This window comes from Sceloporus undulatus, chromosome 5 (assembly GCF_019175285.1).
Source record: "Sceloporus undulatus isolate JIND9_A2432 ecotype Alabama chromosome 5, SceUnd_v1.1, whole genome shotgun sequence".
In the NCBI taxonomy this organism is placed as follows: domain Eukaryota; kingdom Metazoa; phylum Chordata; class Lepidosauria; order Squamata; family Phrynosomatidae; genus Sceloporus; species Sceloporus undulatus.
The window spans coordinates 177,004,287-177,029,997 of record NC_056526.1 but is presented as its reverse complement, the minus strand read 5'-3'; the positions used below and the strand labels follow the sequence as shown (position 1 = coordinate 177,029,997).

At 40.6% G+C, this 25,711-nt stretch overlaps 1 protein-coding gene across 2 annotated transcripts in view; it reads right to left on the bottom strand.

The window, feature by feature from the left end:
* Positions 1–6,213: 6,213 nt before the first annotated feature.
* GPRIN3 (GPRIN family member 3) overlaps positions 6,214–25,711 on the bottom strand; it is a 63,950-nt gene continuing 44,452 nt past the window's right edge. Inside the window, exons 2-3 of one of the 2 annotated variants that reach the window (XM_042467132.1) lie at positions 17,361–19,858; positions 6,214–7,370 (exon numbers count right to left, since the gene is read on the bottom strand). In XM_042467132.1, coding sequence (XP_042323066.1) covers positions 17,386–19,746 — 2,361 coding nt within the window. In that variant the 5' untranslated portion in view covers positions 19,747–19,858 and the 3' untranslated portion in view covers positions 6,214–7,370; positions 17,361–17,385. Of the gene's footprint in view, positions 7,371–12,367; positions 19,859–24,439; positions 24,533–25,711 lie in introns of those variants that run through there. The other variant, XM_042467131.1, reaches the window with a different exon arrangement.

Below are 25,711 nucleotides of genomic sequence, written 5' to 3'. Positions count from 1 at the left end.
GCTAATTTTGCTGGGCAAGTTGTTTGTTGTGAAACCATTGAGAGATACTACCAGTGTAGACCAGACTTTCCAAGCTAGTGTCCTCTCATGTACTGGTCTGTAAGTTCTATTCTTTGCAATCTTCATAGTTTGATGAAGTACTTACAGTTCTTTGCTAGAGAGTTACTCCACAGAACTATGACTCTAGAGCTGTCTAGCAGACAGCCCTCAAGTCCAAGTACTGCACTAAACTACAAATCTTAAAAATACTAAAACTGCAGGATGTAACCGTAATAATTAAAGTGGGACCAAACTGCTATAACTAAAAAGTATAGACATTCAATGAGCAAACAACCCAGCATATTATATTATATTTATTATTGTGGAAATCCAGAGATGTAAAACAGCAAAACAAGGAATTTCTCAAAGGGACTTGATCAAATCAATAATATAACATCTGTAGATCATTACAGAACTGTTTTTCACATGCAGGTTTCTAAAATATACAAAATAAAATCTATGGTGCAGCTTGCAAGCTAAACTCTCTCTGTCCCCCCCCCCCAACTCCCATCCCTCCCTGCAAATGTAGAAAAAGAATGCAGCCACAAAAATGTCAAGCAGCTTGGGAGTCCATCAGTCTTCTGATTTTCAAATAGATTTTGTGGACATTTTAGAGTGATCCTTCGCAACAGTGAAGAATGTTAAGGTCAGGCCCCTGCGTAATTCCAAGGCAGAGTTTGAATGCCATTCATTCTTTAATGTACTGTTAGGCCTGCATTTTTCAGGGAAACGGAATAATGCATTTGGCAGTGGGCCCATTCTTTTCACTTACAAAGATGTAATTAATACACTCCTCCTATAAATTTTAATTTTTTCCTCTTTTTATCAATCTGCAACATCATTTATTGTGGCCGTTCTATATGAAAAGAGATATGACAAGTGAAAATGCCGCTTACAGTTATAATGTATACAACTATGCTTTGCAGGTTACTGCCTCCTGATCCCATAGTCATTCTATGATTTGATGGTTCTCCTTCCCTGTAGCTTTTTTGCTAAACGTTACAATTACAGTCTCACATTTTTGGTGATTCCAAAGCTGTATCTGTGGTACACAATTATTTCAGTTTGATACCAATCTGTGGCACACAATTATATCAGTTTGATTCTAAGAATTTTTTTTTATAGTTCCATGAAGTACTTAGAATTCTGTGCATGAGAGTTCTAGTACAATCTCCTGAATCACTGTGCTGAGAAGGATTGTGTTTAGGAGTACCTATATGGCTGTAGTTCAGGGAAGGCAATACATCTTTCTTGACAAAAGAATTCCAAGTACTTTGGCAAGTACTACAAATCCCAGGATTCCTTATGATGGGGTCATAATAGTAAAAGTGGTATCGGACTTCTTTATCAATGTAGTGCAGACACAGTGTGAACTGTACTGTTTTTCTCTTGCATGGAATATGGGGATGCAGAACTGTAAAACATTCTTCTAGATCCTGAAACAGATTTCTTCTAGATCCTGTAGCAGCTTTAGTATTCTCCCCAGCCCCAGCAAGGGCATTGTGGGTTCCTTTCACACACTGTAAATCTGTTTTTTTAAAACTGACATCTCACTCAAAAGGGAGCCTCTGCCAAAAATGGCTCCATACGGCAGCAGTTGTGGGTGTCCTCCATGTCAGTTGCATGGAGAATCTGCTCTGAGATTTAGTCTAATCTGTATTGGAGGTATCCAAAGTGCCCAGTTTATTTTAAGGGTGATTCAACACCTTTAAAATTCAGACTAAAAGCCAGAGCAGGTCCACCAATTTCAGGTTCACACAAACCCTTCATACAGCACTGGCCAGAGCTTGAAAAGTAATTTTTTTTGGACTACAGCTCTCAGTATTCTGCAGCCAATATATTCACTGGTTGTGTTGGCTGGGGGTAGTGATGGTTATGGGAGTTGTACTCCAATGAAGGAGTAACTTTTCCAAGCCCTGGGCCCATGCCCTTCAATGGTGTTGCTCACTGGGAACAATTATAAGCAATTCTTCCCTTCCATTTCAGGAAATTTTACCTTCTGAAGACCTGAAAAAAATGGGGAAAAAAATGTGTACAGCCATTCCTGATAGAGGAGATGACTGTTCTTGATGCCATCAGAAACCAGTGTTACCTACCACTAAAAATCCAGAAGAATACCACACCGTCCTTGCAGTAAACTTGTACATACCTATAACTCTGCAAAGGAACATCCACAATTTGAGTAGCTGCCAAGCAGGCCCTCTCTCAAGTCTTCAACAAATAGGCCTGTGATGGTTGTAGAATTGAGAGTAACCCTTCCTCAAAGATCTCAAAATGTGGATAGGTTCATATGGGAGACAAACTCTTTCAGCTAGCCTAGACCAAAGTTATATATGTCTTCTTTAACCTCAGCATCAGTTAAAATAGCAGTTTAACATGACTGCTGCCTTTGTACCTGCTTATTGTATTTTAGTGGATGTTGGACTTTAGTCATTGTCAGCTACATTGGATGTTTATATAGAATGGGAAGAAGTAAATCCCTTGAGTATAAAGCACATGCCAAACCAAATGCTTCCAGAAAAGCAGCCTTTAACAAATGGACAATTTTAGACTACAAGAAAAATAAGCTTTTAAAAATCTTAATCCTTTGGTTGTAGAAGATGGTGCAACTCAGTGGCTCCTCCAAGGTTATGTGACTCTCTTTCACTGGATCTAAATGTTTTGCTGTCCTTTCTAGTTTACCTCTTTGTTGTCATTCAGTTCTCCTTTTTATTTACATGGGCTTTTGGTAACCAATTTCTTGCTGTGCTTTTTAAAAAAGTGTTATTGCATATTTTTATTGTTACTGCTGGGTACCTTCAGGTCATTTCTGACATGCTGGAAAAGAAGAGATGTGTGAAGTTGAAGGCTTTCATGGCCAGCATCCATGTTTTTTGTGGGTTTTTCGGGCTATGTGGCCATGTTCTAGAAAATTTTCTTCCTGACGTTTTGCCAGCATCTGTAACTGGAAGAAAATTTTCTAGAACATGGACACATAGCCCGAAAAACCCACAAAAAACCAAAGAGATGTGCTTCAGAGCCTTATCTCTTATTTTCCACAAATTCACAGATAACTCAACTCTCTCATTTTCAACATATGGCAAGCCTAAGGTGACTCTATCACAAGGGTTTTTTGGCATGATTGTTCAGAGGGGGGCTGCCACTGCCATCCCCTGAGGCTGAGACTGTGTGACTTTCCCAAGGTCACCTAGTGGGTTTCTATGGTCAAGTGGAGATTTGAACTCAGTGTCCTAGTCAAACATTCAAATCACTACACCATGCTGGCTCCCTATGATATTAAAATCCATTCCAAGTTGTGTTTGTTTTAACTGTAAAATTAGTAGCAATTTCTTTTAATATTATAGCTTGTGGGTGGCAGCCACTTAGGCAGTTGTAAGATCGATTTCAATCTGCATCACTGGTTTTATATTCATATTTCAGTTCATGGCACAATTGCCATGGCTACAGATGCCCTTAAAGCCCACTTTAAAATCCAGGCAGCTGTACTGAGAAGGAATTCTGCAGCAGTAGCAAATGGGGTACTAAAAGATTTGACATCCAGACCCAGCTCCAATAATCTCCAGTGTGACAAGCAAAAATTGAGACCATATAGGGTCATAGCACAGCTTGTTGGCAGGAGGGGGCTAGATGCATCATCCTTCTGTGAACCACACAACTCCTTTGATTGGTGGTATTATTATTATCCCGCTTTCTCTCACAATTTGGGACTCAGAGCAGCTTACAATTTAAAAGAACAGCACAGTTAAAAACATACAAAAGTGAGTTGGGTAGCTGTTAAGGTGGGTTTTAGAGGGTTGGGTTGAGGAACAGAGGATAATTACATTCTTTGCAGGATCTCACCCAACATTTTTATTTGCATTCCTTTAAAAAAAAACAACTAAATGGATTTGAATTATATAATAGCACCTAATCTTGGTTACATAAAACTCTCTTTTACTTAAATTCTTGATGGCAGAATGTTATGTATAGGAAGGTTGGTATGCGGTATAGAGCTACTCTATAGATGTATATTTCTAGGTAAAGCGAAGAATATTAACAATGAATTTTTTTTTGGATTCAACACAACATAAGGACAGATCCAGGTGAAGGAACTAAGAAGGAGAACACTTCAAGATAAAACAAGATGGAAGAAAACTTCAGAACAAGCCTCAAGTAGTATTAGGAAGCTCAATTTATGTTATATGTAGTTTTAATAATGACGTTTGGGTATGGGGGTGGTCTACTGTCAAATTTGTAATGTGTGAAATGTTTTGTTCTATGTGGAAAAGTTAAAAATAACAATTAAAAAATAAAATAAAACAAAACAACTTCATATTATTAGTTACCTTGACATCCAGGCCTTGGAGGCTCCAGGGGAAGCCTGAAAGAGCCTGGTGCCAAAGCTGCTCCAACCTTCTCTCATTACCTTGACCTCCATTTCTATACCATGGTGGCCCTCCGCATGGGCATCCCATTGGGCTGACCAGAGCATCTTCTGTCACTGTGGGTTGTTTGCTTCTGAGGTCAGAGAGAGGCACCAGTGACAGTCACATTCTGGGTGTCTCCTTTTGATGTGAGAATGAGAGACCAGTGGTGATGGATGAACTGGGTGGCCCAATGGGATACCCATAAAAACAGCTGCCATGGCACAGAAACAAGGCTCTGGATCTTCTCAGAAGATCTGGAGCAACAGGTACTTATTTTAAAATTTGTTCTAACCTTGTTTTGCCTAGTTCTGGTGCAAGATGTGCTGGATGCCATCTGACTGCTCATGCCAGAATGAAGGTTTGGGTGGTGTGTTGTCCTAACAGGACAATGCCAGAAGGGGATGGGGACAGGTCTTTTGGCACCTGCAGAAAAGGAAGTGTCTTGGGAAGAAAAGCAGGCCATACAAACAAACAAACAAATGGACTGCAGTGCTTCAGTTCAATGCCTTTTAACATGGATGTACTGGAAGAAGTATTTTGCAGAACCTCTTTGATCTACAATGTTGCTGCTGCTGCATGGGGCCCCAATGTAGTGCCCTTCCAGGTGTTCCTCAGCATGACCTTGAATCTCTTTTTACTATATTTCAGGGGTCAGAATCCTGATGTTGTTGGACTGCAACTCCCATCAGCATTAGCCAGCATAGCCAATGGTGAATAATGCAGGACCTGCACTTCAGCAACATCTGGAGGGCCACACAGTTCCCAGCTCTGCTCTGTACCTAGTGAAACAGGGAAGAAACCAGACACCTACAGGCACAAATACTATTACATACATGATCAGGATATAGCAAAAATTTTGGGGTGAGGTGGGAAAACCAGAAAGCAGCAAACCATTGTGAAGAAATCTTAAGCAGAAAGGTAACTGGGAGAACCAGTCATGCTGGGAACAGCACTCATCCTGGTCTGGGAAAACCTGGCTTCAGAATCCATCAAGTGAGGTCAGTTTGGCTGGAAGCATAAATCAGAATCCTGTTGGTGACTTATAGTGGCATATCCTCTAGTTACTCCAGAACCAGTACTTTTTTCAGGCATTGCACAAGGAAATATCCAGGATCTTTTTGGGAAGTGTTTTTGCCTCACCTATGCAGTGGCTTCCAGTTGGCTATTTGGCGCAGTTCCGCTTTTGGGCCATTGACTGGCACCTGGCTGTCATCTGGCAGCCAGGAAAGAAGGAAGAATTTCTCCCTTTACAGGCATGGGGAGGCCAGGAGTGAGTTGAAGGTTGCTTCAAATGTGCAACAGCAGTCAGAAAATGCCCAGGTATGTGCTCAAGACCAAGCTGTGGTCAAGGCGTGTAACTTTGCTCAAGAGCCATCTATATGCCCCTGTGCAGCTGGACAAGAAGGAACAAGCTTTACAACATCACTTCAACCACCATAAGACCTAGAAATTGAAATGCATAGCCTATGGCTAAAACGCAATAACCCAACAGGTATATGGTGATAGATGCTCAAGGAGCAACTCGAAATAGATTGACAAAACATCTAAATCAAACTGCTAGAGAAGAGATGAAAATAGTAGCTACAACAAGTGGTATTACTTGTCGCATGTCTCATCATCCCATGGTATCACACTGATTTTGAAATTCTTGACCAGATTTTAAATTATTGATGTTCAGAATTCCTACATAGAATCTGAGTAACAAATTCCACAACCCTAGTCAATGTGAAAATAAATAAATAAATAAATAAATAAATAAATAAATCCATTCCATTTTGTTTCAGATTTTAATCCTCTTTTTAAATGAAATTATTTAGCATGGGTTTTTCAATGCTGGACAAACAATTTAAACATTTCAGATATAATTTAGCAAGTTATATTTTCATGGGTAAAAACATAAAATGGATGCTTGTTCAAATAATTTTCCAACATAGGATATGAAAGACTTACAAAAATGCTATTGTTTGGAATGAGTTGTTTGGCCAGTAGAATATGTATTTTAGAGGTTGCTGAGGATCACCCTAAAAAAGTCTTTGTCCAGGACAATGATTTAAAACAACAAAACCAAAACCCAATTTTAAATTATTAAAGCTGTCTACATTCTACCCAGAGAGAAAAGGCTACCAAAAATAATACTTCAGAACATGAAGTGTGCTGGTATGATGGAGTTCTTGTTTTTTGGAAGGTGAAAGGAGAACAGAGGGCACATTATTGCAAATGCATTTCTGTAGGTTTACTGTATTGTATTCACTATTAGTCCCAATTTGTTTTTCTATTCCCCCCCCCCCCCAATAATATGTATTTAAAAAGAGCTGTACTGTAGCTATACTCTACCAGCTGTTCTTTCCACTTGTGGTCATTCAGTTACCGTGGAACCCTTATCTTTTTCTATTATTCTCAAAATACCTTATTAACAGTATATATGTATTGGAAACACTATAGTTAGAGGCATTAGTCAGCTAGGAGACAAGGTGGATTGAATTCCTCAGATGAAAGCTGCTGCAGAAAATTTAGACAGCCATCACAAATGCCACAAGGAACAGAAAACATCCATTGTTTTTTCCTGTTGACTTTTCACTTGCTCTTGAAAAGCCAGGAAGCAGTTTTGTTGTAAACGAAGAGAAGGAGGCAAGAAGATGTATCCAATTTTTTCCCTCTGGAGCTTGACGTCCCCTTAAGCAGGAAGGCGTTCCTTTGCTGTTAATTCTTTCTGTTCTTCTGACACATTCTTCTGAACAGTCTATAGTCACAGGTTGTTGTTGTGTTGATTTTTTTTTTGTTAACATTCCTATGAGAAAATTTGCTCAGAATGTAGAAGCTTCAGAAGTCATTAGGAAGAGGAAAGAATGGAAGAAAATGACAGAAGATTCCTTGATGGACATCGCTTCATGATTGGTGAAGGCAACTGGAGTGGAAACAAAGCATCTGAAGGCACAAGAATAAACATCAAGAGACTTTAGGTGATCTGAATGGGGAGACAGCTGCCAACACTGCAGAACACATTGGGAAGTGAACACACTTTAGGGCCAATAGGGAGACAAAACACAGTAAGAGAAGCCAAAGATCAAGACTCTTATCCAACAATACCATCAAGCATTACTACCATTCATACAATCCAAGTATAGGTCACCCTTTGGACAATAACAAGAAGAGAATAAAGACTACAAGTTTCTTCCATTGTCAGTTATATTATGGACAAATCCTTCACAATGTGGCATTTCAAATACCAACAAGAAAGCTTAATGTTAATGAAAGCAAGGCAAAATGTGAGAACGGAACTTAAATGCAACAGAATATTAAATTAAGATTTGTTTATTCCAAAGGTTGACTACTGGGTTGGTCATTTATGTTCATGCTGACACCACTGTGCTAAAAGCTGACTGTGGCATTGGTGCTAAGAGTATTTCTGCCAGTGTCTTCATCTTATTGAAGTTAAATGGGAAAAGATGGTCTGGGCCTAATGGAGGTCACTTAGCATATTACAAAAAGAAATGCAGCAGTGTGATTCTTGAGTAAAATAAAGAGTTGTGGGGCATGTGTGTGTCATACTCTTCTTGGATGAGTAAAATACCACAAAAGAAGGAAAGCACATGGAATATGCATCACCTAAAAGCCATGGATAAACCACTGACTGACTTCCAAACCCTTTGGCTATAGAGCCAGAGACAGGCAGTTGATTCTACAGTAGGCCCTTGGAGTCTGCTGGGGTTTGGTTCCAGCTCCCCCTCCCCCCTGCAATCGATACCAAAATCAGGGGATGCTCAAGTCTCATTAAATACAACAGCATAGTAAAATGGTGTCTCTTATCTAAAATAGAAAAATCAGTGTTTGCTTTTAAGGCTTTACGTTTGTTTAAATATTTTCAGGATAGTTGAATGCATGGATAAAGAATCCATAGATATGGAAGGCCAAATGCATGTTGCCTATGGTTCAACCTGCCATAGTCACCACTCACACAGATTCTTCAAGTCATACTGAAACTTGTGACATTTGATCACATTTGTTTGTTTCCCCTATCCCAAGGATTGAGGCCTGCAAGAGGGGACCTCCTCTGTGTCCCACCAGCAGAGCCAAAAAACTACGTCTTAAGGCAGGCAGTGCCCCAACCAAGGGATTTCCAAGGCACTGTAGACTGGGCTGCTGGGAAAAGATGACTGCAACTCTTTTTTGACTGGGAAACATTGACATAAGTATTATGGCAGGAGCTGCTCATCTCAACATGCCCCACAACTGAGAGAGGGCTGCAGTCATCGTTTCTCAGCACCTTGATCTGCAGATTCTTGGAAACTGGACTGCTGCCAGCCATAAGAGGTAGTTTTTTGGCGCCTTTCAGCCATTAATGACCATAAAAGTGGATCCCAAAGTTACAAGGTCAAACATTGGGCTTATGATCTTGTGTACATTGAAAACGATACCAGCCATGTTTTTTTATTAAAGCCTTTGGGGAGAGAGGCTAACTGATATTATTTGAATGTGCACACGTGCCTTACCTTTTATTGGTTTTAAAATGTTGTAACTGTCCTGTTTCATTTTGTTATTTTTTTTCCAAATGCTTTTAGTCTGTTTACATTATTTCTGCTTGTTTTGTCCAGTTTACAGTGGTTAAACTGATTATATTGTACGCTTTCATGAGATCATATGATACATAAGACAAACGTTTTTTAAAAATAAAATATAATACTCTATAACATGAAGAGTTCTGGTGGATTCAGAAGCTTGTCTCCTTGGTGATATTTTAGTAGACCCATAAAGGTATAGCCCTACTCTGATTTTTAAAATTTCAGTTATACTTGGTGTTTTGGAAGCGAAAAGGTGAATTTACTGGCCATATTTCAAGAGCCTGATTTGGCACACACTGCTGGTTGCCTATCATTGTCCTCTACTGTATAACACTTACATAAGTGCTGCAAGGTCTCAAGATCTCCTTGTGACCATATTAACTACTTTTAATTTAAGTAGGGCACTCAATGAGGTTTGCATTTTTGTTTGCTTATGTTTAAACTTATTTATATGTGCCCATTCTTGACACTATGTTGGTGCATACTAGAGTAAAACAAACTAACCAACTCCTAAGTATTTTCACCAACGGTATAGTATACATGTTATCTTATTGCCAGCCATTTATGCAACTGCTTAGTTACTCATAGCTGGTATGGTATAGTGGTTTGAATGTGGGATCAAGACTTTGGGAGATTAGGGTTCAAATCCATGGAATCCCACTAGGTGAGCTTGGGCAACCTGTACTCTCTCAGCTTCAGAAGAAGGCAATGGCACCCCTCCCACTCAACAAACCTTGCCAAGAAAACCCCGTAATTAGGATCACCATAAGATTGATATGAATTGAAGGCACAGAGAGACAGAGCACAGTTACCGAGAAAACAGAATTTTTGATCATTTCAAAAATTTGTTATACAGTAATTACAGTCGCCCCTCTGCAGGGGATCGGTTCCGGAACTCCCCCCCCCCCCCCCCCGAAAACAGAAGCGTGCCAATATTCCAAGCCCCACTGGCTTGAATGGTGGTGTGCACCCATGGGGCACACCCCATTTGTGAGAGATACAAATTTCAAGTCCACGAAAATGGAGGGGCGACCCATTGAGATGTCTGGGTCATGCACCCATTCATAGTAGCTATCTTATGCTTTTGATTTCATGGGATTTGATCCTTTGGAAATCTCCTGAGCAGTAAGTTCTGTTAAATTCAATGAGGCTTACAGGATTTCAATCTTATGCATTACTTCTGGATTAAAGAGATGGTTTTTTTTCTTAACATGGAACCCCAATCCCCAATTTTACATTCCCCAGGATGCAGTTCAACTTCTTATTTCTGATTTACTCCATTAGGACTTTGATTGCTTTTTACAGCCCATTAGTGGCTAATACTAACAGCTGTTTTGTTATCTTCTGAGATCTAATAAAATGTCCTGTTTATGCCTTGTAACCATCTTGGACTCCTCTTTTTCACTGGCTTTGCTCCCTCTGTCTCATGTAGAACTTAAAGAAGTTCACACCATTTATTTCCATGCTAGGGAAAGCCTGGTTTGGGGCCAACAGGGAGGAGTGTTTCCTACTCAGAATACCCCTATCCTTAGCAATTTATTTTAGGAGTAAATCCCATTGGTGCTAGTAGAATTTACAATCAGTTTAAGTGCCCTTCAGACAATACTACTTTAAGGCCCGATAAAGAGCATCCTAAAAGGCTCTGCTGGTGCCTCCTTTTCCGCCAGCGGGAAGCCACAGCAGATAAACCGTGCGGTTTCCCAGCAGCAGAAAAAGAACTCGCAAAAAACGGTTCTTTTCCCAGCGCACTTGTGACACTTGAGTGCGCCATCTGTACAGGGCACCACCATTTTGACGTATAGAATACGTACTAGGGTTGCGGGGCATCTGTAAGCAATGCCCCGAGGCAACCCTAGCACGTATTCCATGCTAAAAGGCCCATCTGTACTGGGACTTAGTGCCTGGGATTTGCAGTTTAAATGGGGGTATGTAGAGTTCTCATCTAGGGAGCTCTAGTGCTTCACCACGTTACCTGTTCCAGGATTCCATAGGCTGTTGGCATGGCAGTTAAAGTGGAATCACAGTGTTATAATCATGTAATGTGAAAGGGCTCCTGAAGACACATCCTACTGCTGTCAGATGAAATGCTTAGAAAGTGAAGCTTGATGAAGTGTATCCTAAATATGTAACCTACTTATGAGGGCATCATGGAATAAAATAGATTTAGTTGGAAGTTAAGTCAAATGGGCTCATCTTTAAAATCCCTTTTTTTAATGCACACCGAAGCTGTCAAACATGATGTAGAACAAATGAACAAAAGTGGCTTAAGGCAGCTATTGTAAAAAGAGCCAGGCTGGATCTGACCCAAGGTATCTCTACTCCAGCACAGGGGCCAACTAGGGGCAGCCATGAAGCTCACAAGCAGGACATGAAATCAAGAACAACCCCCTGCAACTGGCCTTAAGATGTGCACAGGTCCCATACTGGAATAACAGATAGCCATCATGACTAGTAGTTATCAATAGCCATGTTCTCCTTGCAGCAGGGCAAGGATGGCTGGAAAATATTAATACCCTTGCTTAGAAGTAACTAGTTATAAATTTTGAGTTACTTGTAATTATTTGTTTCATTATTAAAGCATAAGTACCATTACACTTTTAATATAACAGGAGTTAACTTTGTTCCTTTTGCAGTGACACTATAATTGGTTTTAGTAACTTTGTGTGGATGGAGGGAGAGGGGCTCACCCCCAGGTGTCTTGTACCATAGGCTATTGCAGGAGATGGCAAAATATGCCCTGCATGGCCTTTTGGAAGCCTTTGTCCAAGGATAGATTAAAGATGTTAGGGCTTTGAACAGTTCCTAAAGTTCCCTTTGTGCATGTGTGTGAGCTGTTCTGACAGCAACACACAAAACTTTTCATGTCTAAACCCATTTGTTTGCCTTGCAGCTTCAATGAGACTCACAGCCTGATTTTATCTATTCTCACTCAGTGACTCAAGGAACTCACAAAATCTTGATAACAGAAACATTTGGAGGTTCAAGAAGTTGCTGGGAAAGAAGAAAAGCAAATTATTGTCAGCCCTTCGTATCAACAGATTTTTTATCCACAGATTCAAGCATTCACAGCTTGAAAATACAGTCAGCCCTTCTTATACACAGACATTTTATACATGGATTCAAGCATCCACAGTTTGAAAATGTTCCAAAAAAGTATAAATTTCAAATATCAAACCTTGAATTTCCATTTTTATAAGGGACACCATTTTGCTATATCATTATATTTAATGGGACTTAGCATCCACGGCTTTTGTTATCCACGGAGGATCTTGGAACCAAACCCCAGAGTATAACAAGGTTCCACTGTATTCCAAAAATTATAAATTCCAAAAACAAACCTTTATTTTGCCATTTGATATAAGGGATACCATTTTATGATGCCATTGTATATAAGCATCCACGGATTTTGGTATCCGTGGGGGATCTTCGAACCAAATCCCAGCAGATACTAAGGATCCACTGTATGCCTTTTTCTTCCAGCACTGGCCCTCTCCCTATAAGAGCCTGGGCAATTGCTCCATTGATAATCTGTCTTATTAACCCACATTATTCAACTTCCCAAAGTTGTTTTGCCTTTCCTGGAGGCTTCTAGGAGTAACAGTTTGGTCATTTTGAGGGTTGTTAGGCTTCCCTGCTTCTCCGAAAATCCACTCCTAGTTCCATGTAGTTTTGCTTGAACTGGAGACTGATCCTTGGGAAGGTCATGGAAGCTGAAAACTGTCTCTTGAATAATCTACAGTTTCCTGCTTCTTAGCCTGTAACATTTAATTATTTTTTAATCTGAAAAACAAAACAAAACAAAACAAAAAAACAAAACAAAAACCAAGCACAACTAGTTTTGTGACTTTTGAGAAATAGGAAAACAGCAGTTTTAAAAAATTCCAGCTATAATGGCAACTAACTACAATGTGTGCGTTTGAAACTTTACAAAATAATATCAGAATTGAAACTAGTCCTTTAAATAAACCCTGTCATGGAGGTAAATTTAGGAAGTGAAAAGTGGAACTGTATATGATAACAAAACTACGTCAATTTCCATTTTTAGTCACAGCAGAAGTTATGTTGGGATCTCCTCCCTCTCTGTAATATGGACAATACTTCTCTTGTTTCTTGACAGCACAATACTATACATTTCTGCAACCTTGGAAACAAATTAGGTGGAATGAAAGTGAAGAAATACACAATTTGAAAGGAGAAAGAGGGCAAGCAAGACTGGCTCTATTAGGGATGGAATAAATATTTGTAACTATTCCCAGGGTTAAAAATGTGTTTCCCAACATTAGGAAACTGAGCTTGGTGGAGTAATAGAGCAGTGATAGTTTTGTGCTATTTTTGTGCTATCTCTGGATTCTGTCATTAGACAAAGTGAAATGACTGAAACAGGTAGCAGATTTTGAATATTCTGAAGAGACAGAAAACATTTCAGTGTTAAAGGTGTTGATGTTGTACTGTTACTGCAAACAAGAAGCAGGGACGTTGCCAGGATTTTGGGAAGGAGGGGGTCCAGACGAAGTGCCACCATTATAATGGGGCTTGGGTGGGGCGGTGCGGCAGCACGCACCATTCATTGTATCTAATGGAAGGGGGGGGCTGCCCCCCCCCCCCGGCTATATCCCTGCAAGAAAAGACATGTGTGGATTTTCTGAGTCCTATGTCAAAATAACTTGGCTAACTTGAGTGCTAAACACAATTTGTTGCTCTGCTTCAGGCAGCAAAAATATTTTTTTGGACTAGCCCTAAATTCAACATGTGGCTGTTATTTCAAATAGTGGCTCCATGCTTTTTTTATACCTCATGATTCTGCCATGAATGTTAAACGTCTGTTTGTGCATTGTCCAGGAAATCTGGATTTTGCTCCTGAAATCTGTCCTACCTTATTGTGAACAGATTCTGGTTGGCTGCTTAAGTCTTTTATCTGTATCTGAGCTTGAGCAAGGATTTCTACACAACCCTTATCATTGGCTTTTCTGCTTGGATCATTGACATTGTCCTCCTCCTTGGGACTTTTCTGAAGTGAAAAGACAAGGTTGGACAACCATTTGGAGGCTCTGATTTCTCTTCCCTCTTTTTCCCTCCTTAAGTCATGCTTGCAGATCTATAAAGTGTCAGTTACACAACCATGGTTATAAACCAATTAATCTACTGTACTTTTCCTGCTGGGTACCACCCCCAGTCTGCAGAAAGGGGGAATAATTTAGAATTGATTTCCTTTCCTTTCTTTCTTTTTTAATGGTCAATGTTAGTAAAAGTGCAAAGGTGCACAAAACTGGGCCACTGAGTATCTGTATGACATTGGAAACATGTCTAAGCCTTTCCAAGGGGCACTTAGGATTCTTTTCTAATGTTCACTTGCTGGCATAGCTACCTGTGAAGCAGGGGTACAGATCTTTTGGAGTATAAACCCAACATGACTGGGCATGTTGACTGGGGTTAATAGAAGCTTTAGTACAACATCTCAAGAGCACTACACTCCCTTTACTCTAAAGGATCTGTCTTTTCCCTGATTGCACATGAGGAACTAGCAATCATCCCTGCCAGAAAAAAGGACAAACCTAGTTTGGATAGCAACTATACTGTGGTCTCTTCTAACCTGCCCTGGAGTGTTTAATGGGGTGATACACGAAGAATGCAATCATGGGCTCCATGCCATTAAGTCAGGAGTGGGCACACTCTGAGCTGGCCAACATTGGCCACAGCTGGCTAACAATGCCACCATTTTTGCTAATTTGGAAATTATAACACCTGGAAGTAACTTGCAGGAGGTTTGGGGAGCTGGTTTGAGGTGGGCTCTCAAGAAAGCAGTATTTTAAAAGGTTATGTACTTTACATCACTTTTTCAGCCCCTTTTTCTGGACAAAAATCCCTCTCCTTCCCTTTATTAAGATAATGTCAGGAAGGATGCCCCTCAAACCTGGAAGAGTTACTTATAAGACTACAATTTCTGGACTCCCCCAGCCATGAAAGCCAGGGACTGCCCTGGCTGAGGGATTCTAGGGATTGTAGTGTGTTTTTTTTTAAAGTACACTCTTCTGGGGAAGTGGAAAGAAAGAGGTAGCTTGGCTATTGTGGCTCTGAAGGAAGCAGATTCTATCTGATTCTGAAAGCAAAGCAGGGTCAAGCCTGGTTAGTGCTTGGATGGGGCACCGCCAAGGAATATCGTGCACTTAGGAGGCTAGATTTCAGAGAAAGGATAATGGTAAACCACCTCTGATTATTCCTTGCCTAAAGAAACCCTAGGCCGTGAATTATATACATGTACAGAGTTTGGCTATGTGACTCACTTCACAAGAGGCTAAGTTCATCCTAAAGTCTGTACAGTTGAATCCCAGACAAAAGATAAAAGACTTGTAAGAAGGGAAAACAGTGAGGGAACCTGCACACCATTAGCAACTATGAAGAGGTGCAAAGGTCATCTGGCCACATTGTTCTCAATCAAGTGACATAGATCATATCTCATGAGAATAACAATTATTTCAAAATTGGCACGTATACGTATAAATATGCAAATACTTTCTCTCTTTTCCTCTTTTTTTGCTGATGCATTTCCTCTTTTTTGACTATGTGTTAAGGAGTCACTCTGGATACAGCTGGTGAGATCAGAAGGAGGTATATTTACTCCCCAGTTTATTTATGACAGGAATAGGGAACACATGGTTAGAGATTGTTGGAGTGTAACTCCAATGATCCCTTACCCACTGCCTATGACAATGGGAGCTGCAGTCCAACAAACTCATGGGGGAACTTATGTTCCCCAAGCCTGATCTATGTGATCTGCAGGAAAAAAACAACATTTGAGAGAGTTGTTCTTTAACATAACAATCGACACAAAGGTCAAGGCACAACTTCTAGGATGGCAGTGATTGTATGGTCATGGCTTGCCATTTGAGTCAAAAAAGGACACACTGGAGACACAGCAGCACATATCTGCTTGGGTAACTCCTCTTAGCTTCTCTGCAACTGCTCTCTTGGGAGCTGTAACCACATTACACTGGATTAGGGGCTAGTGACCTTCTAAGAGTAGTTAGATTCTAATTCTCACCAAACTCAAGATCAATAATGATAGGTATTGTGCTCCAACATCACCTTACAGGCTAGAAGTTCCCCATCTCCTGCTCTAGGATATGTGGTTAACGTTTTACCTCCATAAAATGCATAAAATAAAGATTCTGCATGGTAAGCAATCCATGGCTTCATGAATCAAAGTAATATTAACACATTTCTGTCAAAAGGATTTCCTCCCTGCACCAAGATGGGTAGTCAGCAGTTAGTGAAAACACAAAGCTTTTGCCTCAGGCAACATTCTGTTGCTTCCTACTTTACAGGTGGAGATATCTTTGTGCAGCATGAACATACTTTTTAAAAGGACTACACAATGTTCTGAACCCTCTCTACTTTCCTTCCTTCTCTACTACTACATGGTATGGAAGTAAAATCTCAAAAAAAAAAAAAAAAAAAAGCATTTCAAAACATCACCCACAGAAAAACAAAACACACCAGTAAACAAATAACAGTCAAAATCTCACACCGGAGTCCCAAAATGCTGAAAGGACATCTGGCACTCACTGAAATTTGTTACAGTTGTCATATCTGAAGTCCCTCACACTCCAGTCCTAAGCACCTTTATTGTGACAGGGCTGCCAGAGGCTTTTTCGGCACAATGTAACTCTGTATTTTGTACAGATTATTAGCACAAAAGTCCCAACTCTCTTCAACGTGTGAAGCAAGAAGACAAATTGTCTCTGAAATGCCTCCTCTGGGTAGGCCTGGTATTGGAATTTTATTCTACTGGAATAAATAAGAGAGCTTGCACACAACTCTATAAAGATTTCTCACAGAGTTAATAAATCTAAGAAAAGCCACTCCTTTTCAAAATCAATCCAACATAGGTACTTTGAATATACACATGTACACATATATATTTCCCTCTGTTTGGGAATATTTACTACATTATTGAAGGGCTGCTGAAGTTTTCATTACCAACATTATTAAAAACTTTCTGTGCAAGATCTAGTCATACATAAATAATGTTTAAATGGTCTGATGCCCTCCCTTTCTTCTGTCTTTCAAGCTGCCATGGGCTGTTACAGTAAATTGGCAATTTTTAATTGTGCTTCATTAAGTGCTTATATTTTATTCTGGCAGCTATTGGGGCCAAGCATGTCTAGGCAAAAATCAAAGCTACTTGTGCCATTTTGCAACATATCAGATATATAAGACTGGATGACTACTGGGAATAAAATATGTAGTCACTATAGCCCCCTCCTGTTCAGTCATTGCATTAGAAACTCAAACAATAAAGCTGAACTTTGGGACTTATTTTCTAAGGATTTCTGTTTACACATATACACATGGCTACCTTCCAACCCATATCCCCAACTCTTTCAATCCAACACAGAAGAAGCAGCAGGGCGAACGCAGCAATTTGGGCGCCGGAAATTCTGCAATACGGATTGGAAAACATTGTGTTGCCTCCCTTTGAGTTTTTTATTTGAAGATGTATCCGAAGAAATGGATTTACGAGTCTGGGTGTTTTGGGCCTTTATCAGTTTCTCGTGTTCTCTGATCTGTCTCTGCAAATGATTCTGGATAGCAATCCCCAGAGATTCTGGATCAAGGGATGCTCCATAAACCTCCCAGGTCATGCCCTGTTCATCCCATACCACATCTCTGACATGCTTGGATTGCTTCAGATGCACTTTAGCCTCAGATTTGGATTCTTTCTTCTTTTCGCAAAGGCTTGTCATAGGCTGGATGGAAGCAGGAGCTTCTGCTAGGGAAAGCTTTGGACCCTTCCTCATTTCATTGTTTTTAATCTCTAGATCCTGGGCAGAATTGCTGCTCAATTTAGACTCCAACTCAACAGCAAGACTATGACTGCCCAATGTTTCTGTCTCTTTGGGAGTGCCTCCAAACCTGCCTTGTTCTTTCTGGGCTGCAAATGGAGGGCATGTTGCTTGGGACCTAGCAGGAGCCACTGCCGTAGCTGTTGTCTTACTCATCTCCTGTCCTTTAGGATCAGGGTGGACAATGTTGTCCTCCTTATTTGGTTTTGCATCAACATGGAAACTAGACAGGCCTGTCACCAAGTCACTAACAGTCTTGATTTGCAGCTGCTCTCCCTGTCTGCTGTCATGAACACCAGCTGTGCTGGGTAGGGTCTTAACCTCTTCAGGCCCTTTGTGGCAAGACAGAGATGTTGCTTGACCTTCTGTTGCAGAGATTCCAATATGATGATGTTTGCTTTTGACTTCTGGTAAAGCAGAACACAGAGGTAGTGTGGTTCCAATGTTCATAGGGTGTGAGGAGGCCAAAGGCTGACTACTGGTGTGAACAGAAATCTGGTAAACAGGCCTTATCTGTAAAACTGAACTGTCCACCATTTGCTGAGGAAGGCTACTGTGATATCTAGCTACTCCTGCTGTTTCCACTTCCATCCCCTTGACTGACATTTTTGGAGTATGACCAGATGCCAGCGGGCATGGATGCTCTGCCTTGTCCAATGAAGCAGAATGGACTGCATCCATTATTCCTGATAGACCATCTTGAGGTTTGACAACTTGAGCTTCCAGCTTCTTCTTTGCTGCAGCTGGTGCCTGAATATGCACTTCAGGCATGATGCCAGTGGATGGGGCTTTTTGGGCAAAGTTGTCAACAATTTTGGATTGTTCCTTCCCATTGGCTCCCGTGTAAATAATGTGCAACTGGTCTTGGTTCTGTTTTGCCTCAGAAAGCATGTTTTCTTTTAGGAAGGCAGCAAAGATACTTGGACTAGTAGAAGCTGATTTGCTTTCCATGCTAGCTACTGCCTGAACCTCAGCATCTTGACAGGTCTTGCTTACATCATCTTCATTTGCTGACCTGCCACCAGGCTGAACTGTCATTGTACCTCTGTCTGTGAACTTGGAAAGCTCTGGAATAGTCTCCAATGTAGTCTCATTACTGAATGATGGCTGTGATGTATTCTCAGATTTGGATTTGGGTACAGATTCTGGCACAGTCCTGGGATTTGGGTGGGAATTTGTATCCATCAGTGTTGCATCCAAGCAAACAGAAGTCTTCAGCCCAAGATTAGAAACTGGTTCCAACACCTTTGCTGAAGCTGAGGCTCCATTTTTCTTGGAACCAAACCTTCTGTCCACGATTTCCTTTACTGCTGGAGTGTCTTGCTGAGTATCTGGATGAACATAAGGGAGAGAAAGTGGATCATGGGGTTTACTCTTCACAATGCTAGCACCTACTTCAGATGGAGAGCTTACTTTATCAGTTGCACTACAGAGGAGTTCTCCACCATGACTCTGACCAACATCTTTGGCCTCTTGAGTCACAGGTGCTTTGAGTGTAGCATGCTCCAAACTAGGGCTTTGCACTAAGATCTGACCTTTGGAATCATTGCTGGCCCCCTGCTTAGTTTTATTCACTATCTCCAGAGTTGCTAGGCAGCCTTCTTTGGATGGGTTGAGGGACCCAGGAGAAGACATGCTTGTGTGGCTAGTGTCATATTCACAAGGCTGCTCAACCCTCGGAACACTGGCTTCTGCCACACAGTTCACTTCAGACAGCTGCTCTCCAGTGGGCTGCACTTTGGCACTAAAAGGATATCCATTGCTGTTTCTCTCTATGCTTGCTTGCTTGTGCTGGCATTTAGAGGATGGCAGCTCTCCTAGACCATTCTTCTCCTCAGACACAGTGATCAATGAAAGCTTCGCAGACCTCAGGGGATCTGGTACAGTCCCCATGGACATGAATGATGTAACAAGCTCCAGTCAGTTTCACGTGGTGTTGATCTGATTTCTGGACAAAACGGGCTGATGGGGGCTGCAGTACAGCAATGAATGGCTCTTCCTTACAACTGGTCTGTTAATGAAGAAGATATGGAAACATATTAATTATATGTTCAGATAAAAAGCAAATGAAAACATCCAAGTGCATGCTTTGAACCTAGGAACATTTAAGGTATGAACACACATTGTATGAACAAGAATGATGAATAAACATGATGTATCTTATCAGGGTTCTGCCTCACTAATTTCATACCCACTGGCTCCTTCCAAGTGTTTACCTATCTTTTGGCCAAACTGTCCTAGGAAAAGGGAATAGGAAAGCTTTCCTAGGGAAAGATATTGTCCACACCCAGTTTACAAAGCTTATATTTTAGGGTCAATTTCACTGAATGGCATAAATGGTTCTCCTCTTCCTCATTTTTCCTGTGATGTAAGGTGAGGTTATGAAAGGGGGACTGGCTCAAGTTCACTACTGAGTTTCATGGCTCAGTGGGGATTAGAACATCAGTCTCCAAATCCACCAACCTACCAACTTAGCCTGATTAAATTTTAATTTTAATGTGTCCTCTTCCCCTGTGAAATACAGCTACCACTATCAGAAAAATGTATTGATCCCAAGTGTCAACCCAAGAGTAAGTTGAAGGCACCCACCCATCTAAGTTGTCCTGAGACAAATTACTTAACACAAAACAATACAGGTTAATTTTCTATACCTGGAGTTAATGAGTTGTTTTTGGCAAGGGTGTGTGTGTAGATATTCAGGCATTTGTTTTTGTTAACCTGGACATTTTACTTTTTTGGACTACAACTTTCAGAATCTCACAGTCACCACAGCCAGTGGTATAAATGTTTTAGGATCATTTGTCTATGATGAGCTCTGGAAGAGGATGATTGGCTCCTGGATGGGCCCACCGTAGCGGATATGATCCCCTATATCTGTAGGACTGGTACCGACAGTTACACTTACCCATGTCCCTAGGCACTTTTAAGTCCTCTATTACAAATCTATGGTATGCTTCTGGCAGATGTTGACCAAAGAGTTGTAGTGGAGGACAAAGAAATGTCTAGAGAGATGTTCCCTTCAGGAATCTTTAGCTCCTCCAGTGCAACTTTATGGTCAACTTTCTCCAAAAGTCATTCAGTTAAATATGGTTCACCATTACCTGTGATTTTGTGTTTTTACAGGAGGTCCAGGAACATATCCCTGCAGCTATGGAGGTCATACTGTATATTCTATGGTTGGGAAGAACCACTGTTCAAAAATCAGAGGATGTTACATATAAATATGTATTTTACAGTCACTAATTTCAAGCACATTTCTGTTGTGAAGGGAAGCAATAATTCACGAAAACTAAGTGCTGATCCACTCATTAAATAACGAGACCAGACACAGAGAACTGGGTTATAAAATGGGCAACTTTATTAAAATTCAACCTATTTAACTTTATTTCTTGAGAACTGCAAGCCCGGGGGGAGAACCTTGTGCAGGAACAGCTGGTGGATGGTTTGCTCCAAGACCAATTCCCCAGCTTCCAAAAGGGCAAAAACACCTGAGCCCCAAGGGCAATCCATACTTTGGGTTGCTCCCTGACCGGCCCTCATCCGGAAGGCCAACGCAAGACTCCCCCACTTAACTCTCAAGACTTAAATGAGGGTTTGAATCTCAAGCCAGCCCCAAGGCAAGTCTCTTTCCCTTCGTGTTTAGTCTCAAGATGTAAATCTCCATTCCATAGACCCACCTTCACCCTTTAGGAGAGTGTCGAGGTGCTCACCGAACCGACTATCTCCCCCCGCCTATGCATGAGGCCTATTTATGGCCATACCCCAAGCCAATCATCCAATTCCCCATCCAACAGTGTAGGGTAGGCAAAAAAACCCTTGGGAAAACAAGGGCAAAAATTCCTACCAGGCCCCAAAGCAATCAGAATGAATCTCACACTGTTGTCGAGGCGGGAGGGTGGGCCAGCGCTCTTCAAACTGACAGGGAGCCAAGGGTGGGCGAGCCTTAAATAGGCTATAGCCGCATCCCCTCCCTGTCTAACGGCCGCAAAAAGTGCGCCGTTTTATTTAAACATGCTGGTCTCTCCAATGAGAGGCCAGCAAAACCTTCTTGCTGGGCCAATGGGCCCCAAGAAGCATAATTCAGGTTCTTAACTTTTTATTTGATGTGGGACTTCTTACAAGTCTACACTGTTCTAAAGCAATATTCTGCTTGTTAGTGTGATTTACTCCCCAATGCCTTCTTGGATTGGATTTTGCCCACCATCCACCATGTGCATACGTGTCTGTTGCTCACTGTACATTTTATGAAAAATCACTTTTAGCAGAGATAGGAATTGCTGACTGCGAATGACATGATTGCCTTAACCCCCACCCATAAAGGCTCTGAGCAGCATTAATTTTTTAATACCAAGAACTTTAGGGTCATCGCAGGTACATTTTTGTTGGGGGAAAACCCCCACATAAAATGTTATGATGAGCTTTCTTGTAAATCAGAGTAGGGTAGGCAATTTAAAATGGTTGAGCCAATACAAACGGTCCTTTCAAATGCCATCTTATCTAAAAATACAGATCCCTAAACATCTCAGAGAGGCATTTACCCGAGCAAGATTCGACCAACTTGATACCATGGTAAGACATGGAAGATTCCAGGGTATCCCTTATATTGAACGAATTTGTATATGTGGGGATCATGAAATTGAGGATCTAGCACACATTTTGTTTAGATGTAATTTGTACCAAGCAGAAAGGGATCAATATCTTCATCCCTATATTAAACGAACAATATACTGGGATACCCACATCAGAACATCATACTTTATGAGTGGACAAGATTCAAAAATCTCTATTGCCACAGCTCGGTTCCTTCATAAAGCATCGCTGTTGAGATCTAGATATGTTGGAATGATTGGTGTTAATTGTAAGGGGGATGAACAGATTTGATGTATGTCGACGGATATTTTATGTTACTTCTGCCTCCCATTTCAATTCCAATTTTAATTCTGTTTTATTCCCTATGGTAACTATCTTACATACTACTGTTTAATTGTTAACTATTTTATTTTATCTGTTTACTAGTATATCCTTTAGCACATATTGTATATCTTTTAGATATATATAAGCTGTAGACAAGTAGTGCATGTTCTGGTTCTGGTGCACGCTTAGGTTATGCATATGTATTTATATTGTATGGAGGTTTATTGCACCTAGTGCACTGTATTTACATTTTATATACAGTATAGCTGTGTGATACTGCTTTTTATTATGTTACTAGTATTTTGAAACGGCCCTTGGGCTACTCAATAAATTGTATTGTTATTGTAAATCAGAGTGGATGGATTTAAAAATCAAGGCAATTTCAATCAATTATTTCAGTCAGCGAGAAACACACAGCCCTTCCAAGAGCAAAAAACCTTAAGACACAGAGATACAGTGATGTATTATGAATGCCATTATTACTCTGTTATTGTTATAATGGCAATTAATAAACACTTGCTCCTCCACATTCACTGGGGTTAGAGGCACAGGAACCCCGTAAATGTGGAAAAACCACAAATAACAAAAATAACTGTGTTTTTACCTGAGAGAACACCTCTCCAGGGATCTCTAGATCCTCCAGTGCAACTCTGTGGTCAACATCTGCCAAATATTGACCATAGAATTGCACTGGAGGAGCTACAAATGCCTAGTGGAGTGTTCTCTCTAGGAATCTCTTGTTCCTTCAGTGCGACTTTTGGTTAAAGTTGACCACAGAGTTGTGCTAGAGGACCTAGATATTCTTAGAGAGAACATATTAATAAAATCCATGAATAATCAAATCCGCAAAAGTGAAAGCCAGAAATGTGGGGGCTTTCTTCCTGTCACTCTCTACCTTAAAACCCTCTATTACACTAAAATGTATTCTGAGTTTCTTAGACTGTAGGATGCTCAAAGGACTGTAGTAAGGAGGGGAGAACTAGTGTTGCAAGTAACACCTAGTGGAAAAATACTGTTAGATAGTTATTGCTTTTTTTCATCACCATTGTCATCATCATTTAAAAAAATCAATAAAGTGGAAACTCAGTGTGATAGGCAAAACTACAAAATTACAAAAGGGCCCTGTGTCCACCAGGAAGGAACATAAACACATAAAATACAAAACAAAAACATAAGAATTTCCAGATGAAAATATGTGGAGCTTGAAGCAATCATCTGAGGGTTAGCCTTCTTACAAAGACTGCCTCAAGTGTAGGTGAATTAAAGCACAACTTTTACAGCCAAGCCTGGTTAGCTTCACAAACACACAGAAACACACACATAAAACTTCAGGTCCTGCCCTCCTTGTTCAAAAGAATGACTAGGCAGGATGTCTGTCAGCACATAAATGGGCAATTTCTCATAAGCAGGCTTAAAAAATGTCCTTTGTTGAAGCAACTTTACCCTCAATCTTGGACAATTTAATTTCTCTGCCAGTGACAAAGCATAAACCCCTTCAGAGTTGGTAAAGGGAAGTACTGTAATGATTTACTTCCTAAATCCCAGTTGTTCTACAACATATAAATGTCTGGGGCTTGAAGTCCCAAACAGAACGTATTGTAAAATCAGTTATATAAAATTGTTTCATGCGGAAACAAGAAACCAAAAATCATACGTTAGTACCAAAGTCTGAACAGACCTGCCTGATCGATTTGGAGGAAGCAAGCAGATTATTCTACATTGATGGCAGCAAGATCTGAAGTTGGGCGAGTTGTCCACAGGAGCTGGGAGTCACAGCCACAGCCCTTACTCTGTTATAACTAAAGCTTGGAAATGTTACTGTTTTGGACTACATCCCCTAGATTCCTGAGCTAGCAGAAAGAAAGTGACAGTGATAAGAAGTGACATTCTGAGCAATCAGAAGTCATTCCTGACTGGTAGTTGGACTGTTTCTCCCCCTCCTGTTTTTAACTGTTTCAAGGTGGGATAGCGAAAACCATGATCCAAGTGGTTTTCCTTTCCAGCTGAAACAGACATTACTTTGGTAGATTAAAAACAAACACCTCTTTCACCATCCTCCCAGTACTGATATCAATAAAAAACCTCTATGAGGAAGAAAATGAGGAACAAAAGGGGCCCCGGGTGGGAATAAAAAGACTTTGTAAAAAGGACCTTCTTTGTTCACTGCGGTATGTCTGTAAATGTTTCTACCCTATTTCACTCTTCACTCAAATTCTGTTGGTTAATGAGGATTGTAGAATTGTACAGGTGACTTTATCAACTCAATATTACATGTTGCATATTTTGATTAAAAGAATCTTCATGATGTCATTTATCACAGGAGGAAAAAAATAACATCAAGGAGAAAGTGCATGACAAGATCTCCTGAAAAATCTGAAAAGAGGAGACAGGTCTCAAACTGATAACATTATGCTGCCAGGACAACAGGAAAAGCAGCTCGGCTGGAATTTTTATCTGGCTTTGCATCTAATTCTGGCAATCGGCCAGAAAGTAACAAAACAGCACAGACAACAACCATAAAAACCTCACCAATGGCACTTTCTATTGCCTCAACAGGCAAGGGAAAACACAGCCACACAGGCATACAACTTTCAAAAAATATAATGTGTCCTGCTATTTGTCAAAGTTACAGAAAGTGTTAAAAGTGTATCATTTCCTTCTGAATGGTGCATATTAGTTCTTGCCAAGACCCAAGCCTATTACTCAACAATGCAAACAGATTTATTCCTCTTCCCAAGGTGAAAGGAAAGGAGAAACAGCTTCCAAGTACAAGCAGTCATTGAATTAAACAATACCCTGACAAAGTGACAGTTAGAAGAATCACTTAGGCAAAATAATTCTTGTTCTTATGGCCTCAGCTCTGAACTGCCACGCAAGAGCATTATTTACCGATCAAACCATAGGATTTGTTGTTCACATAAAATCAAGCTCTGGATGCTGGTCTGCTTAT